The sequence below is a fragment of the Liolophura sinensis genome, chromosome 6 (assembly GCF_032854445.1).
Source record: "Liolophura sinensis isolate JHLJ2023 chromosome 6, CUHK_Ljap_v2, whole genome shotgun sequence".
Lineage (NCBI taxonomy): Eukaryota > Metazoa > Mollusca > Polyplacophora > Chitonida > Chitonidae > Liolophura > Liolophura sinensis.
Window position 1 is genome coordinate 29231204 of NC_088300.1, and position 19350 is coordinate 29250553.

At 39.3% G+C, this 19350-nt stretch overlaps 1 protein-coding gene across 1 annotated transcript in view; it reads left to right on the forward strand.

Annotated features, from left to right (window-relative positions):
- The window catches only part of LOC135468486 (neuropeptide prohormone-4-like), a 63578-nt gene extending 44626 nt beyond the window's left edge, over positions 1-18952 (forward strand). Inside the window, exons 3-6 of the mRNA XM_064746769.1 lie at positions 9440-9578; positions 16184-16315; positions 16548-16661; positions 17603-18952. Of these exons, the coding sequence (XP_064602839.1) occupies positions 9443-9578; positions 16184-16315; positions 16548-16661; positions 17603-17802 (582 nt within the window). The 5' untranslated portion in view covers positions 9440-9442 and the 3' untranslated portion in view covers positions 17803-18952. The remainder of the gene's footprint in view (positions 1-9439; positions 9579-16183; positions 16316-16547; positions 16662-17602) is intronic.
- The last annotated feature ends 398 nt before the right edge of the window (positions 18953-19350 follow it).

Sequence of the window (19350 nt, forward strand, 5' to 3'; positions counted from 1 at the left end):
TGGCACCCCAATCCTTCTGGCAATGTCACGAGCATGCTGTTCAAGAAGTTTTTGTAAGCCTTACTTTTTATTCTTACCGGCAAGTGTAAACCATACAGAGCAGTGCTGAAGCGAAGAATCGTTACATAATTGTTAGAGTCTCCCTGAGGACCTGCCACGGACCGATTGGAGAGAAGCAAAGATTTGGCAGCGTGGATTATGCTTCAGCAAGATTTTCACTACTCATTCATCAGAGAACATCATCTCGCTCGCAACAGTTCTACTCAGGCCTGTATAGCGGCGCATCTCTAGGTCTTCCTACACGGCCATTAATTCAACAATGTAAGATTTACCAACACTCAGACGCATACTCATTCCACAGGCACCATACCTTGAATGAGTCTTTAATATTCCATTACTTAGAAGGCGGTTTGCGCGTTAATACCCAGAAATCGACACAAAACGATGCTATAAAAAGAAGCCAAATTCAGCATCTCTGAAGAAAGTATGAAGTAATCCTCCATTGCAAACTGCTCTTCGCCGAGCCACGTCAATTGTGAACAGGATATGAGCGGTCAAAAATTTATGCTTTGGTCCCGCAAGCTTTGATAGTGTGGAAAAAGCATTAATATCGTCTGTGAAAACAATTATACAGTTAGACATTTACGGACAGCAAATATTGACCATTTTAATAACGAAGTACACGAGTTAGATTATTGGGAATGTCAAAATAATGTACATAGATCTACACAATTTCTTCATTTCAGAAATCTGTTTACCTGGAATTACCTGGGTGAATCCTGTACTTTTGCCATATTCTGTTCTCGATAATGGAGCGATTGCTTTAACGGTATCATGTCAGAGAATCATACACTGGCGCTAGAAATTTTTTCGTGCGTATCTATTTTTTTTTACCAAAATGGCAAAGCCATATGAAGCATTTGGCGGTATGCACTGGGTGTTTTACTGGCGGAACGAATGGAAAGGAACATTCGATACGAGTGTTGAAAAGAGGTACCCAAGCCATCTCTTAATGATAAGTGTTAACATGTGGTTTTATGTGAACCCTGCTCACACTGGACATAATTCCCATTCCTCCTTCAGATTACCAGTGTTCTTCTGAAAACAAACACTAGTTTTAGAAATATAATGTCTAGTGATATACCATTACAATATGTGTAGTGATAGACCATTGCAATATATCTAGTGATTGACCATTACGTTATGCCTAGTTATAGACCATTACAGTTTATCTAGTGATAGAACATTACAATATGTGTAGTGATAGACCATTACAATATGTGTAGTGATAGACCATTGCAACATATCTAGTGATTGACCATTACGATATGTCTAGTTATAGACCATTACAGTATATCTAGTGATAGAACATTACAATATGTGTAGTGATAGACCATTACAATATGTGTAGTGATAGACCATTACAATATATCTGGTGATAGATTATTACGATATATCTAGTTATAGACCATTACAGTATATCTAGTGATAGAACGTTACAATATATCTGGTGATAGATCATTACGATATATCTAGTTATAGACCATTACAGTATATCTAGTGACAGAACATTACAATATATCTGGTGATAGATCATTGTAAAATATCTAATGATAGAACATTACAATATATCTAATGATAGAACATTACAATATATCTAGTGATAGAACATTACAATTTATCTAGTGACAGAACATTACAACAGAACATTACAATATATCTAGTGATAGAACATTACAATAGAACATTACATTATACCTAGTGACAGAACATTACAATATATCTAGTGATAGAATATTACATTATGCCTAAAATAAAATTTATTTATTTATTTATTACAATAATTGAATAATTTATTTAGTTATTACCATAAAAATGTACATTGTGAGAGTGATTTGGATATGCCTATCAAAAATAGGAACATGTTAAAAGCCTTCCAGTGTGTAGGTATAATATACCTCTGAATTCTGTTAGAATAAAGCGTTCCTAAAAACAATTACAGCATAGTCATTACCTCTTCGGAATGGAAGTTTCCAACAAAAGGCACTTTTTCGTCGTCCACCAAACACTTCAACTTTCTCCTCTCTGCTCTTCAGGGACGCGTAATTTTCCCTCGGAAATAAAGAAAAATGTTGCTGAAACCACTCGGTTGCTATGGCAACGTACCACTAGCGACATACTAAGTGCATTAGATAACAGCACAATTATCGGACTAATCATCTTTTGCAAATAAATGTAGGCATCGATGAAAACAAAAAAGATAGGCACCAGTCACCTGATCGTGACAAGATATTAATTTGTTAGACCTCAATGCTGACAATGCCAATCTTTGATGTAAACCGCAGTTATACTTAAATTGTTAATAAACGCATTTAAAAGATGAAAATTTATGTTATTTTATAGCATATTTTCCACCAAAACAACGACTGTTTTCATTTCTTTGTGATTTCGTCTCCATTCTTATCTAACAAAAAAATTTGAATGTGAGTACTGAGTCAATGGTGAATTGCTCTTTTGTAGTTCTCCAACCAAAACATCTCTTAAATCTTTCTCCGTAAGTTTCATTTTTCTGACAAACCTTTAAGATGTGGTTTTTCTGCTTAAACCAGCTAACAGGTATTAATGTTCAAAGCGTAAGATATTAATTTTTAGAAGTTAAGCCTACAAGAGAAGGTGGTATTGAAAAGGCCGTTAATAACAAAGACCTAGTGAACACAGCAGATTCCTAGAATGTAGGATTTCATGTAGGCAGTATGCCTTCTCGTAATTAGCCAACCGAAGAATGAAGGTATGAAGGGGTGGGGGTTGGGAGTGAATTAATAATCAGTTTTGCTTGATAAATTTTCTTCTTCTGTCAGTTCACCTATAGCCTTAGTTATGCACTTTGTGACATTTTGCTGTAACTTTGACCTAAATAACCGCGGCCGTTATTGTAATCATTCAGTGGCGATACAACTTTGAATAATATATTGGCTTTTCGTCCTTCCCATGTTTACCTTGTGGGTATAGAATGCTTGGGGCTTCCATATCAAGATGTTTTAATCATCGACTATCAGACCCAGTGACAATCTTGGCTCTAGATCATGTGCTGTGCGCAAACACCCTCAAGCCGCACTGGTGATTCAAAGAGGTACAATATCGTAGCGTAGCACAGTGGCAGCTCTAGGTGAGGCTGCTGTGAATGTCGATAGATCTAGAGACCATTCCCACTCGACGCTCAGCCTCACTCTCCGGTTCGCCAGTTCAATTGCATAGGACCTGAGCCAAGCTGCTAACAGCAAAGAGAAAAGACTCTCAAAGGAAGGTTTATCTGGAAGCCGATTAACCAATTCCGGATATCATGCGATTTCTGGGCAATTCATTTTCAACAGGGTCTTTGAGATAGTGTGACGGTTATCTGGCCGAAACCAACATGGTACAATAAAAGTAGTCCTGCACAGTGGAAGTCAAGTTGGAAGAGGTCATTGTGGCTGATGACAGGCTACATTGGCCGTTTAAATACAAACGAATAGATAGTGGAAATGTCTTGCTACTACCTAAAATGAAAGTCTAATTTACACAAATTGTACCGTAAACGTCGACAACTTGATGTATGTAGAACAGAAAGTTTCTAAAGCACTTCAAGTCAAGAACTCTTTTCTATGCTTTTAATACAATCTCGTTTACGAAGTGGACGCTGTTTTGCATATGAGTTTCAGAGTCAATCCATGTCTCAGGAATTTACACAATTCCCCGATGTCAGTTTTCGTCGGGCCGTGGTAACAATACGCGGTCGAAGGAGCCCATGAGGCCGTTTACGCAATATTACGTCCGTTTAAGATCACTTGTCTTCCTCTAATATTGCGTCCAAGTCAGTGCGTCACACGTCGGGAAGTTCGTCAGGAACTTGTCAAAAGGTGATGGTTTTTCGTTAACCGCAATCGTATAAGTGAACAATTCTTGAGTATGGCATTAAACAATAACCTGGTAAGAACATAAAATAGTTTCTTTGTGACAAGACAGAAAGCATAAGTAATCGTGTGTCCATGTAAAGACGACTTGGGCATCAGATTATATAAGTTCCCAATTGCTGTACCGGATGCCGAGATTCGTTGTCTTCGAACTTCAAGCTCAATAGATAAAAAGAATTTCAACAAATAGTTTTTATTTTATACATGGTGAATAGTCAGATACCTCCATTGCTCTTGTTAAATTTTATCAATTGCGGGAAAAGGCTTAAAGGTGATATTTTGCAATGAATGTCTCAATTCTCTTTGATAAACCCGCTTTTTCGCTTTTGTGTTCGTTGCCTTGGAGGCAGGTTAAACAAGTCCTCATTTATTTCAATGACCTGCCCCCCTTTGCAATTTGACGTGGCTCGATTCCTCATCGAAAGATTGCCGACATGCATGCACAAGTAAGTCGCTGTTTGGCACCGTTTTAATTGAAACTGACAAGGTAGAACGCGATATCAAGAAGAATCACGTCACCTATGATAACCTTTGACCCGGCACCAAGCCATGTCAGTGCGTGATTAACTTCGTCTCCCGCACCAATCCCTTGGTGGAGCCTTTATTGGCGATGTGATATCAGACTTGTTTACATCAGATGGACACCTTCGCTTAGGTTGCCTTCAGCCTACGGGAAATCAAGGCGAAAAGATGCTTATCTTTGCCTCCCCTGTATGTCATCTTTCCTGGACATTCCAGGCTATATAAACATTAACTAGACTTGCTACCTTCTCCAGACGGTCCGTGAACAGACACTGTTCTACTACAACATTTCACTCATAGATTACATGTACAAAGACACTTGAGCCTTTCACATACCTGCCTTTTTCACTGACTTATTCTTTAGCTCATTGTTCTTGATTAAGCTTTGTTTTTCATCACCCCTCGAGCGTGTGCTTTCTCACACATTTATACTTGCAGAATTTAACACAGTAGAAACGTGTGATTTGTTTTTTGATTATTGTTATTCTTGGGTTCACAGGTTGATATCTGTCTGTGAAATGAGTCGGTATTGTTGGCACAACGCGAAGGATCGTCCTTCGTGGTACAAATGCTTTTATTTGCTAAAATGCCTCAAATATAGCTTCCAAGCATCATCTAGCTTACGTGATTGTCTTCAATTTTGTTAAACCATAGTGTTGCCCATGTTGTATCATAGCATGTGTTTGGTCCAATGGTGCCATACTGATGTCAAAAGAACGCTTTGCAACTGTGTATTTTAATAACATCGCCGTACAATCACAAATATAGAAAAACTTCTTCAATTATACCTGTGAGCAGAGTTGGCCATTTGTTCAGTTTAGTGCCGTGTTCAAATGGCGCGTTATTGGATGACGTCATACAGATGGTAATTCTCAGACGTTACTGTGAATGTGTTCATGTGGCTCTTCAAGTCGTCAACGATGTGCAACTCTGCTAGGGATCTATCTGCTCTATTGCTCTATGGATTCCGACTTCAGGTAGCCCGCGGCAGGGGTGGATTTTTGTTTTATTACCGCCGTCTGCCACGAGTCAAGCGTCCACCAAATCGACTGGTCTCTAGGAGACAACGTTACAACAGAGCGCCATGCCATCAGCCCTGCTTTGAGCACACTTCACATCCGCATCACTTACCACAGCAATTGAGCGTAACAGCGCTACCAATCAATTTGACTTTTCAGTCCACACATGCACACAGAATTCATGCTCTCATGATCCTTCAGTGTCTCGTCTCCTCGCGTCTGCTCTTGTCTCCTCACTCACAGTAGACATCAATATGCCACACAGCTGCCCTTTACATCTATTGCGAAGTTAATGGTTCGACACCTAATTGCGAGTGCAATCTTTGGGTCGAATACTCAATAGCCGAGCATTTGTAACCTTGTTAAACCCTTTGTGTAATTTTAAATCGTCTCGCTTTTCGATTACATTCCCAAATGATATATCCTCGCCATTGTGATGTTCAAGAACAATGGCTTTGCATGTGTACTTTGAGACCTTCACAATTCTTCTCTCTGGCAGTCGCAGATAATTCAGCCCGTCCTAACTTTGTTCCACAATGATTGCCTTTTGACTTGAATCGTTAAAATATTCATTACGCGCAGCTTTAATGCATTATTTCCCCGATTTAATCACAGTCGCAAACGACAAAACGCTGCGTGCTTTCCAAAAAGTTTGTTACCTCAACCTATCCCCCTCCCTTACAGTTTCCCAGCCAGTCAGCCAGTCACCCTGACCAAAATGTAAGAGGCCCCACTACCATCTACCTCTCCACAAACGGGTTGACCCTTTCGAGGGCGAACTGTGTGACCCAGCCATTGTCCGTGGACGAATGTCGTCTCAGCTGGCCTTATGTCAGTGAATCGTGTTGTTTATAATTCGTTTCTACCACCATGTCTCATGTAATACAACTATTTGAATGCTAGTTCCGGAACCTATAGAAATGGTTATGGCAATTAACGTGCAGAAAATCAGCAAAGTAATTTCATCAAAAATACCCGCATATGGTGCTTTTGGTTTGAACATAACATACAGGATATAAAAGGCGGATCAGACAGAATTTCTTAGAACGTCATTGTATCAACAGATATAGCTTTTCACTTTTGACTCATGTTTGTCTAGCTACCCACCATGCTAGATTAAATTCAACTAGTGGATATTACGTCGTTGATTGACAACTATTATGTCCAGCTTCCTGAAATAAGTACTGCGAACTAATATTTTTGTTACAATTAGCCGTCACTCAACCATTCGTCACTGAGCTAACACCTAGTCACATAACCAGTCGTAACAGTGTTAACATCTAGTCACTAAACCAGCCATGGTAGTGTGAACATTTTCACTCAATCATTAATACTTATGTTAACATCTAGTCACTCAATCATAATGTTGTTAACATCTGCACAGTCAGAGCTATATAAACAGCACCATTCGACCGAAATTAACATGGCTTTGAATGCTTCACAGTCAAGGAATAGAAAGACTGGTGCTCAAATGTTTCCCCTGCAGGCAATAGTAATCTTATTTCATGTATTTACTGTTTGAATAGAATCCTCATGAACTTCGGGTACCGAATAATTTGGCCTTCCACGAAGGAGCAGTTTGCTAATCGCATAGCATTGTGATCATCAATGATATTTGTTTCCTTTGAACTAGCTTGATGAGCCACCAAAGTTTAGGATAAAATGTTAGCCATAATTTAATCATGCATCATCAAATCGTTCCTGCAATAAAGTCTCATGGACTTTCAGTCATTAATCAGTTTGACGATTCAGTTCGGAATAGTCTGAACCATTTCCACAGAGCAGAACAAATCAGGTGAGTTGGACGTGAAAGTTTTGGGTACAGTTATAGTGTTGGGAATTACTTGGAGAGCACTGGGCATGTGTGTGTTCTGTTTCTTCTTAGTCACGAGGTATTCAGGCATCCTGCTTTACTGAAATGGAGAGAAAAATGGGATTGGCCAATGAATCGACAATGAAATGATATTACTTCGGCTACAGAAGCAGGGATTGGTGGTCATGTGTCAGCAAGTTCATGTTGTAGGAGTGGCAAAAATACTGGGAACCGCCGAGCCAACATAGCGGGATAAATATGATTAATAACACGCTTGTCATTGAAAATATAAATGTTTGAAGAGGTGGAAATGTAAACTACAAAACGCTGCGTGCTTTCCAAGAAGTTTTCAAATAGTACGTCAATTAATGTACAAAAAATAGCAGCCGTATTAAGTAACTGACTTCTGCTTTCAGCTAATTGTACATTGTAAGAAAAGCTAGTTAAATCAGGTATATGACTTTTAAAAATGTGACACACTTACACTGTTAACTAGTAGTTTTGCATGTATACAGTAGTGGTGGCACGACAGTTGGATGAAATATGATTTGTCTGTAATAAATAATTGGTGCAAAGTGATGAACTGGAATTTTTAAAATTTATTAATTCACGTGGGTATATGAGTACATCCAGGTTATGCAAGTTAATTTCAATGGGAGACAGCAAACCATTGGCTTGCCCATTGCTATTCTTTAAAGTAGGTGTAACGGATTCACTGCATAGCATATACTGCTCTTTCAATAGCGGTGTTTGCGAAGTGTTCGAGGCATTTCCAGTAATCGGTACTTCACAGATAATGCCTACATATTCCGTAATCCCCATACAGTCCATGTCACACTACTGAAGCATTATAGTTTGATATACTCCTCACCAAAAGGTTCACCGTGACTTTGTTTTCACTATTTTGTCCTGTCTCAGGAGCATGCGAGTGGTAAATTATTTAGGAACATTTGGTATCGTAAATTTGCCATCGCTCCAGGTCTCATACGCTTCGAAAGGTCCTTTCATTCCCAGCCTTGGCCCGGGTGCTATGCTTGTCCCGTTCAACTGCTTCAACATATGAATTCAGAATGCTATTATGTTATTGAAAGCTTCGCTGTTTTGGGGTTTTTTTTCACGCTTGCCAGCTTGAGTGATTGAAATAACATAGACATGGGTTAGCCGCAGAATTAGCAAGTGGCTATAGCCTGAAATCATTGCTAGCATAAATTCTGAATCTTCCGATTTGTCATAATTCATTCGACAGTGAAGGGCTACAGATGTGTAGTTTTCATCCTCCAGGGTTTTCTTGTTCTGTCCATGATGTTATCACCATGTGTAAGGAGAGAATATGTTAATAGGATTGTCAATTGTCTTCAGTTATACAGACCCAAACACCTGAAACATGCTCGGCATATTTATTGTGTTTCAGTTCTTATCTTGAAAAGTTTAATTGAATTTTTCGAACATTTTGATTGCTAATTTAATTGTGGCCAATAACGACATAATTCCTCACTCGTCCTTTTTACTTCAACATTTACAGCCTACCTTTTCAAAATAACAGTACTCCTACCCTTTTTTATTCCTTGTCTTTGTAAGTATCAAATCTATGCCGTAAGCTGACCTTGTCCTACCGGTATATCTCTTTTACCTTGACCCTCTTTTCCAAAACGTTTCTATCCTCAGGCCATTTTTCTCCATATATGGCTTTAGGAAACCCTACATCTGTCAGATCTCCCAAATGCATTAGTGACGATACAAAAACCCTAGATCTCCCAAATGGATTAGTGACGATATACAAACCCTACATCTGTCAGATCTCCCAAATGCATTAGTGACGATACAAAAACCCTAGATCTCCCAAATGGATTAGTGACGATACACAAACCCTACACCTGTTAGATCTCCCAAATGCATGAGTGACGATACAAAAACCCTAGATCTCCCAAATGGATTAGTGACGATACACAAACCCTACACCTGTTAGATCTCCCAAATGATCAGTGGCGATACACAAACCATACATCCATCAGGTATCTACAAGGGCTTTGTGATGGTAAAACACGCAGGAATCTTTTCAACGGCCTTCTACACCTGAAACGAAAAGGACGTTTGAACTGCATATTTTTTTACTCTTATTCTTTTTCTCTTTACAGACAATGTGGACTGGACGGCTGGAATCGTCTGTCATTGTGTTATTTTTAATGTGCGCGGGATTACACGCCCTCAGTGTCCGTTTCCCCCATTTTTCAAATCCCAAGCACAGAGCATTGTTGCACAAGAGAGGATCTGGAGGTAAGAAAAACAATGAAAAATATTTATAAAAGTATTTCCGACGTCGGTGCACTTCATTACCTATGAAGAAAGAGTGAAAGGAAGTGTAGTTATGCGAGTCAATACTTAAAATTTCAAGGAAAAAAAAGCAGTGCCAATTTCTACCAATCAACACACGCCTCAATCGGCGCCATGAAAACATAATAGCCTGGTACCCGTTGCCATGATCACTGAGAGATTTTTGGTAATATTCTTGGTTCTGTTAGTTCGTGGTCTAGCCATTGAAAGGTTTGACGCCGAGATCATCAGTTAACACTTCGACTACTTTCGGTCTTTCCGGTGTCTCTAATGCCATTTAGTTATATCCACTTTAGAGCAGCCATGTTGTAGAGGAGTCGCCACGTTCCTTGTATCCTCAGGCTGAAGACGTGTGCAAAGTGTACAGGTGAAGTTGTGAAAATCTGTTGCGCGGTAGGTCATTACACCGTATTCTGACCTTAATTTACAGGGCAAATGTGTGTAGGGCTACGATTACATAACGCCTTTACTAAAAGCATCAGTTAATATGTCAGTTGAAAAATCGTATCGACGAAAACCCCATTAATCTGTCTCATAGTTAATGGGCATAGCGGAAATGAAGAATTTCGAGCCAACCGTTGTTGAAGACCTTTCCAAATTACGTAGACGTTTGTTTTTTTTTTTCAAACTGGGTACAGAAAATAACCGTCTTGTGTAAAGGACCTGGTATGGTCGGGCGGGGAATCGGCCCCAGAGCAAGAAACTGTGCACCTATAGAAGCGAAACTGACTATAGCTGTGAGCGACAGGTGCTGACACCCTCGTGAGGCTACTTCTTTTTAATTTCTGTTTTACTCTTCTTATTTATTTATTTACTTATTTATTTATTTATTTGATTGGTGTTTTACGCCGTACTCAAGAATATTTCATTTATACGACGGCGGCCAGCATTACGGTGGGAGGAAACCAGGCAGAGCCCGGCGGAAACCCACGACCATCCGCAGGTTGCTACTTTACTCTTCTTTCCTGCTATTTGGCAAGCGTGCGACTTATGAAGCTCAGAACATACACTGAAGCAAAGTATAGGTCATGAAATCGAAAAATGGTAGACTGCTCCAGCTGTACACAAACATCTTTTTGGCATCAGACACTGTAGAGTGGGGAAAATAACTGCACCACAAATGTAACTTTCTGAAAAATTATGAATGCACGCAGTTATGCACTAGTCATTTAAATTCATATATAACAAATGTTTAGCGTTATCCTTCTGCTACGCATAACATGTTTTTGATAGCAAGAGGACCACATGTGAATAGGATTTCGCTATAGTTGCCACACGTTACGTAATACCATAACTTAACAATTATCCATTCTAACCCTTTTCGAACCCTTCCTCGAAATGTAACCTGTTCTCCATAAAGACTTCGTTAGTTCCCTGTACTGTGAAGTATGCCCAGCAGATTATGGCCGTAATACGAATTGTAATTTGCCAAAATATGACAAAACTGACCGCATTATAAAGTTAATTTTTACAAATGAAGATCAACGTTAACCAAAACGAAACTTTGAAAGCACGTTGAAATACACATATGAAAGTTTCAGTAAAGATATTTTTCTTACAAAGACAAGTTAACCTTGATCTCTATATTGTAAATTAAAGACACAGTGGCTCGTTTGAACGAAAAATTGGCGTTTTTGATCGAGTGCATTTTTGGCGATTTATTACTAAGCCATCTCTTTTATGGCCATATATCTTTTTATGGGTGATTCGACGAAGTTTTATACTACTGATTCCGAAGTTTACAGAACTGTGCTGTGATTATGAAATTTGCACTTTCTTGTAGTACCTCTCTGTGGCCGATTCTGCGTCTTACTGTACCAGGTCCTTTATATCCCTTCAAATTAAAATTCTAATCAATGCCAAAATGTTTTTGGGCTGACCGTTTTTTGGATGATGGGCAAACGTGAGGTTTTAAGCACGCATTTAGAAGGGGGGGGGTCATATTTATGTATTTTTGTTTGTTTCGCAGAAAATGTATTCGCTCTCCAACAGCACCAAAAAGGCCGATTTCATTAAAGTTCCCAGAGGAGTTATATTTATCGATTAATCCTGAGCAAAGCTTAAATCGTAAAAAACGGGATTTATTCCATAAAAATGATATCATTGGAATCAAGGTATCGTCGCCCATGACATCGGACACATGGATTATGTACATTTACGTTATCTGGGGGCCATTCAATATTCAAGTAGCCTGATCTAATATTGGTTTGAAGAAAAACAGGTTATGGTTGATGTTTATGTTGGTTGCATGTAAGCTTAATTTTAGAATTACCAATAACACTACCCATACACTGTGAGTACTGAAATCAGCTGAGACACTCATTTTGTTCTCGAAAAGGTAGGATGCCTTAGGGATTCACCGTATTAATTCTTCACGGGGTCATATTTTGTTCAAACAAGCGGTATGCTGATATATTTATGGGGTAATTTTAATCCTCTCTGCAAACAAATTAACCTCCGACGCCGCACACCACAGGATACTTCATGTATCCATCCACCAAACACGTTATACCATGTTTTTTTTCTCTGTGTGTTGTATGCCCTCATGACATGGCCTACTGTGTATCCATGTAAGCTTTCTGTACAGTATTTACAATGGCCTATAATCGCTGTCGGCGTCTGCAATGACACGCAGGATGAAGAAAATTACATATTTATATCTTAAGTATTAAACCATGCACAGCAGTGAACAGAATATTTAATCATATTGCTTGACCACGATGTCCGCAGTAATCCGCAGTCGACCTTATCGAGGGAGAAACATTATCTGCGTAGCAATCGTCCTCCTACACCATCAGTGTATAAATTGGATACATTAGCCAGGGGGCTAATTTTATTTGTTTATTTATTTGACTAGTGTTTCACACTATATCCATGAATATTTTCTCTCTATGACGGTGGTCAAGTTTCAGGCGAAAAAAAAAGACAAAAAAACGTGGACCTCAGTTAAAACTGTTACGATGTCTTGTTTTGATATTGGATCACTTGTTTTAAATCATTAGTTTTCTTAAAGACAAGGGCACACGAACAACAATTGTTGCTGGAACTAGGATAGGAAATAGGAGATTCCGGTGGGTGAATCACGGACAGTCCAGAATACTTACTGTTCTTTTCAACACACGAGCAAAATTTGGAAGATTTTTTGTTGGGAGGATAAGGAAATCCGTTTTCGAGAAAAAAAGTTGGCCGTGCGAAAATGTCTTTAACATTTAACCGGCAAAATGTCTTTAACACACCTGGTCAGTTTTGCTCAATTGCAGATCAGCCTATTTAGTCTTTTTAGCCTAATGATAACCTACTTACCGGTACTGTTACTAGTACTCATGCACTAATCCTCACTAATCCTAAGTTGTCAAAATGATGCAGGTATAGATAATCACGAGGTTAATGCTTAAACAAGAAAAGGAATCCAGTAGTTTTTTTTATTAAAGATCAAAAGGATCTTTTTTATTTATTTATTTGATTGGTGTTCTACGACGTACTCAAAAGGCACCATCAATGTTAAATATAAAAGACTACAATATAGCGAGCAAAACCAAAGTAACAATGTAATAGCTGGCAAATGATCATGTCACTGGTGAAATCCCGTCTCTGGTCAGTATCCCTCAGTCAGGGAGTTATTCTGACTGTTCATGTAAATACTTCAAAAGTATGAACTTAGTCACGTACACGGTCAAATCCGGCTTCTTGTTAGGTTTCCTCAGTTAGCGATTTATCTCATCTGATCCTGTAAATGATTAAAAGTAGCACCATGGCTGAAACACAATTAGGTAATAAAAGAGTGATATCAATTGCAATGTATCAGACGTCATTGGCGTAGAAATACTCAAAGTGCTGTGATATCATCATTGGTGTTTTACCGCGTGCTGAAGAATACATGTATTTCACTTATACGACGGTGGTCAGCATTATGGTGGGAGGTTTCCGCTCAGTGCTCTGGAAAACTCACGAGCATCCGCCACATGTAATAAACAACAGATTTATCTCCAATTGTTAATCGTAGACGGTCATGTCTTGATCTCATTTTAGTAGAAATACCCGTATTTAATCTGCGACATGTGTACGTATACGTCTAGCTCAGGTGGGATGATTTCCCATTTAAATATTATTACTTCAGTAGAAATTCTGTTCGCTGAAATTTAGAAAGCAGGATAGGGGTATTATTACAGCTTAGTCAGTACCTTTCTTCGTAATTTTCTCACAAAGAAAGAAACAAATACGATTGGTTCACTACTGTCATTGAGAACGTTTTCACGCCTAATCTGTGTAGGCTGTTGTTCATTTTAGCCTTTGTGATGACGATTTGTGAGCAAACCGGTAAAATAGTATTGAGACACTACAAAATAACAGATCGCTTCGGTGGCCTAATGGTTAGAGCTTCCTCTCCGAAGTTGAGAGATCGGTGATCAAACCCGTGTCAAAGCCACTGAGAGGTTGGGGAAAGGAAACATGGCTGGTTGGCCCGGTGTCTGTATTATGTGACTCTGTGGAGTGTCATGTATGGTTCCATCGGCATGATACTTTGGCGGCATGAACTCGCCCTGCAACAAGAAGGCACATTATATGTACACAGACCTAATAAACCCTCGTCGTCATATGACTGAAAAAGTGTTAAGTGCGATGTAAAACTTCAAAGCATACAAGATAGCAACGGGCAATCTGGATATGTCTTGAGTCGCAATTGCGCGGTCAGAGGTATACCATAACCAGATTGTTCCCCTATCAACGACAACTACAGAATAAACGTAAACTTCCACCGTCAGCTCTCATGGCTTTCCTTGTGAAAAGGACAATATTCCAGTACAACGTTCGTATTTATTTACTAATGCGAAATGTGTATCTGTCTCTGATAGAAATCATACTACATTCAGATCTGTATGCCCTGGCACTGAATATAGTGACATTTTATGAGCATTGTTCCATAATTAACATTTACAACAAATATATGCCATTTTTCGGAACATTTAAATGCTAACCCAAAGACATTCATATTTTCATAATATTCTGAAAACATGTCTCATAGCAAAAGAACTTTGAAATGTATTATTGTGTACATTTGCCAAGTTTACGTTTCCACGCGAATAGCATACGTTTCAGAGGATATAGATTAGACAGGCATATAATCTTAGAATAATTTTGGAATAAATGTATTTAAAATCGAAAGTTGCAGGAGCCAACAGAAACCTGGGTTGGTAACACAAAATAACTGAGTGGTTTTGGAGCGACAGGGCCGTTGAGCTGTTTTTGTTACATTGGCAGGATATAGTGCCAAGTCCAATGCTTCATAGCTGTCATGTTGTCCCAGTATCCTGTGAATCAGGTCTCGCAAAAGCACTTATACACAGCGTAATGCTGTGGAAACATGCGTAGCCATCTTATAATATTCGCTTGTCATCGAATGTATTGTCGCTAATACCTTTTTAATATTCGGCTCTGTGTTAAATATTCTTCGTGAAGATGCGAAAGAACAGTGCGAGCTCCCCACGGAAGCCTTGTGTGGGAGTATTTTTTTTTCTAAGCTCTGTGCTGAGAGAGTGTGCTTGGCTTGCTCCTTCAATGAGCGCGGCACAGATATGCAAACGCTACCGAAGAACTAATGGTTTTATGGCGGTCTCAATGGGTTAGTCCCGTAAAGGACAATTAAATCGTAAAACCGAGCAGACAAGCTTAAATTATACATCTCATTTACTGCATGACAGGGAAAAATAAAGTAATGTGCAGTGTAAGCACCAAATTACGGGGAGAACAGATTGTCCCTCAACGAGCAACGTGCAGCGGGAATAGGTGCCATGAGCGCACTGTGACAGGGTGTCGAAACGCATTATATGGTTAAGGTTTTCAAATTCTCGCTAATGATATTACCAAATACCTTTACACGCCTCTGTTTAACTGTGGAAATGTTAGGAGAAACGGTGAACGGCCCCCATTGTTGTGGGCCCGGAAGCGCTAAGGGATCGCCCGGATTTATGACAGACACAGGCGAGAAGAGAGAAGCCATGGTAATCAACATAAAAGCCTGACATCTTCCTCCTCCCTTGAGATGTATGTATCAAAGTTGGTATCCTCTCGCACGAGTCTAGGGAATAAAAAAATCGCATTATCCCTAAAGATTCGCGAAAACACGTTGATATTAATGTGTAAGACTTCCTGTTGAGAGATCGTATAATTTGATCAGCGAACTTTAGCAGGATTAACGCTATAGTCGAAGAGCTTACGAGAGGTGTTTTTTTTTAACCACAAGCTGCAATTGTGTTTTCATAGTACAGTTGTCTGGGGACGTGTTCAAGAAGTCAATCCTGCTCGCAATGTCCTGATGAGATATCGGTATAAAACATTAAAATCCCGCTCTCTGTTATCACGCTTGTTGTCAATGCTTTTACGTCAATTTAATACCACTACATTTAAACATCGAGTTAAACATCAAAGTACGTTTCACCAGTGTGCAAGTGCTTGTGAACTAGAACCATCGATGTGTCGATTCAATTTTAGATTTTTAAGAAAATAAACATTTAATAGTTTAAATAATTGATGTGTTATTCTTATTTCAGGTAACCCATGCCCTGCAGATAAGCCATTCCTGTGTAAAGTAACTCCCAAATGTATACCACTGGAGTATGTGTGTGATGGTAACTTCGACTGTGACGGAGGCTTCGATGAAAACGAGGCTGTATGCAATGCGGGTAAGCATGCAGGCTGTTAAAATTAAAGATGCCTTAGCAAGACCACACACTTCCGTTCTCGCATTTGTCATATGAAAGGTTTCGTAATTACCCTTCTCCGCTAAACCACGAAACGCTGTTAGCTTTTAGGGGCAATGCATGATCAAAACACAGCAAAATGATGCATTCACCCCACTACTCACTCTTCGACCCAATCAACTAACCGATGTCATTCTCTTTTCTGTTTGACTAGCCAACCGACCGCCAGTCGAGGAACTTTGGGAGTTCCTAGAAAAAGAACATAGTTGGATTTTACCGAAGCTTTTTGATGGAATAGACGCAGAATTCGTCGCCCATAGCCTAGCAGGTAAGGGGGTGAAAACCCGATGTGCGACATTGTGCCAGTCATCGAGAAAAGCTTTGATTGGTTGATCTGTTTTTCAGCTCGACTGTATTGATATTTTAATAGTTCATATATTGTTACGCAATAGGTCTATATGAAAAGATGTAGTTTTTATTAAGTATTTAGTTTTACATTTGTCATTCATTATAGTCCCAAACAGCAAACAATGTAATGTTTTTGTAAAATACGTGAAGCGGTTTTTCTTGCTTACCTATTTACCATCAAAAATGTATTAAAGATATTTAAATGAAAATAATGGTGCTCACACACTAACGTTTCTTCCGTCAAATAGTGTTAATCAGAATGCCATCTCCAGATAATGTTCGTTACTTACAGTCCGGGAAGAGGGCCTTGGCCGAGTGATCCAGGGGATCGCCATTAAATTACTTACTCACATATATATGTTCAGTTCTGTGGTTAGAGTCCAGCTCATGTTGGCTTCCTCTCTGGCCAGGGAAGGTCTGCCCGCAATCTGCGGATTATCGTGAGTTTCCCCCAGGCTCTGCCCGATTTCCTCCCACCATTATGTCAGTCGACGTGCAAGTGAAATATTCTTGAGTACGGCGTAAAACATCAATCAAATAAATAAATAAATCGAATAAATAAATAAATTCTCTGGTAAGCAATTTTCGTGATTCCCCTACATGCCTCCGTTGATCTCGGGGTCTTAGCCGCAAGAGACTATCGTCTACGTTGTCTTGTGTGGTCGTACATGATGTTCGCTTGAGGCAGTTCGCCCTCTATAAACATAATGTATGTTACACATGAGGAAAAGCTCGTCAGTGACTTGCCAATGGTCAGTGGTTTACTCCGATATGCATTAAAAATTCTTGAATATGGCATTAACAAACAATAAAATAAATAAAAAGCATAATCGCCGTTCTTTTCTGAAATTTGTTTTCTAGTAAGCCCAGATGTTCACGATGTCCAGCTCGTTTTGGGCCTGAGCGATACCGCAGTTAATAACATCAAAACAGCTTTCAAGGCGGTGGAAGACGGTGATGAGCGTCCACTGGAGGCCATGGGCATGCCCGAGAACGAATGGCACACGACAGAATATATGCTGGACAAACTGATAAAGAGTGGATTCAAAGTGAAGAAATAAAGCTACTGGTGTCAAGTGTGAAGAATGGGACTTCCCGGTCACACAGCCCAGTTATTCGGATTTGAGTTAACTGACACATATCTTAGTGCAAACTCAACTGCGATTTGCTAATAAAACCAACCATAGAGAAAACTGTCCATATTTTTGTGCCATTTTTGAGCTCCATCCCAAACAAAAGGAACTTCTGGAGAATAAGATGGAGCACGGAAATAATCAAAACTTTCACACATGCATCATACACACTCATACACATGCAACACAGTCTAACACCGACGCAATGGCATACCGGTATTTATGTTCAAGATGTTCACTGTCCTAAAAATCGGTATTCGTGTTCATTGTCATGAAAATCGGTATTCAGGTTTTATGCCATGGGCACTTCTGTACTCATGTTCTAGGTGACCTGGAATAGGTGTTCACATTCAAAATATGGAGAGCCGGTTTTCCTGTTTCAGCTCATGGGAAACCGATATATTTATGCTCTACGCAATTGGAATTCGGCATTCACGTTTAAGGTAAAAAGTAAACCGGTATTCAACTTAAAAGTGGTATGGAATAGGTATTTATGTTCAAGATCACGCCAAAACAAGTAAACATGGTAACGGCCTGAGAAAACTCAGAAATAATATTAAAAGCCATGTTGCGAATTATTAGACACCAGTACTGAGGACCCAGCAATCATCTTCAAAAAGTTCTTAAGCAATATGGTGTTTTTCTTTGTTTTGTAATAACTTCTTATACAGACGTTACTTACTTGTTCTTATTTCGTGGTCGGTGTATTCTTTTGATCGAAGCAATTCTATAACTTTAGAGGACTAGTGCATGACGGTATACAAACTTGCTTTTTAACTCTACACTTCTGTAAGCTAAGTCCAGAGCCTGCTTGTTTGTATCAGAACTCCCTGTACGAAACCGTTATAATTCGTCCGTTTGTAAATGGTAAAAATCACTTCATGTGAATTCGTCAATGAATAGATAAAATTTCATTGAGAGATACACCTCACCGTGCTTTCAGATTTGTAATGGGCCATTCCTCTGCGAACTTCCAATTAACGTTGGTAGCCAAGAGCTGTTGTAAATGCCTTTATGTATAGTCTATAATAAAATCTATATTTTGTGCTTCGACGTTACCTGTGGTACTTGTGTCGCTGTATGACTTCTGGGGACAAAACCTTCTGTTATCTGCATGTGTGACCTGATTGTGGCCAAATAGCTGCCTCCAAAATTCGCCCTTTGCTTAGCTGAACAGACCTGTAGACGTACGTAGAGTGGATTTGCTGTACGGCGTGACAAGGTATCATCTAACCAGGACTTATTACAATTGCCGCTAATGCTGCAAGAGTAAAAGGCTCTGTTCAGTCCCATTGTTTAGGATGTTTTCAACCCGATTCACCACTCTCTGGTTTTGGTCGCTGTGTCAATGACTACCATTTAACCAGTCGAACGCTTTTAAAGGTATCGAATGGCAACATTAAAGCATTAGACGCAATCCTCAATAACGTGTCGTGCTATTGTCTAAACTGCCATTTGTGTCAAGCCGGGTACCAA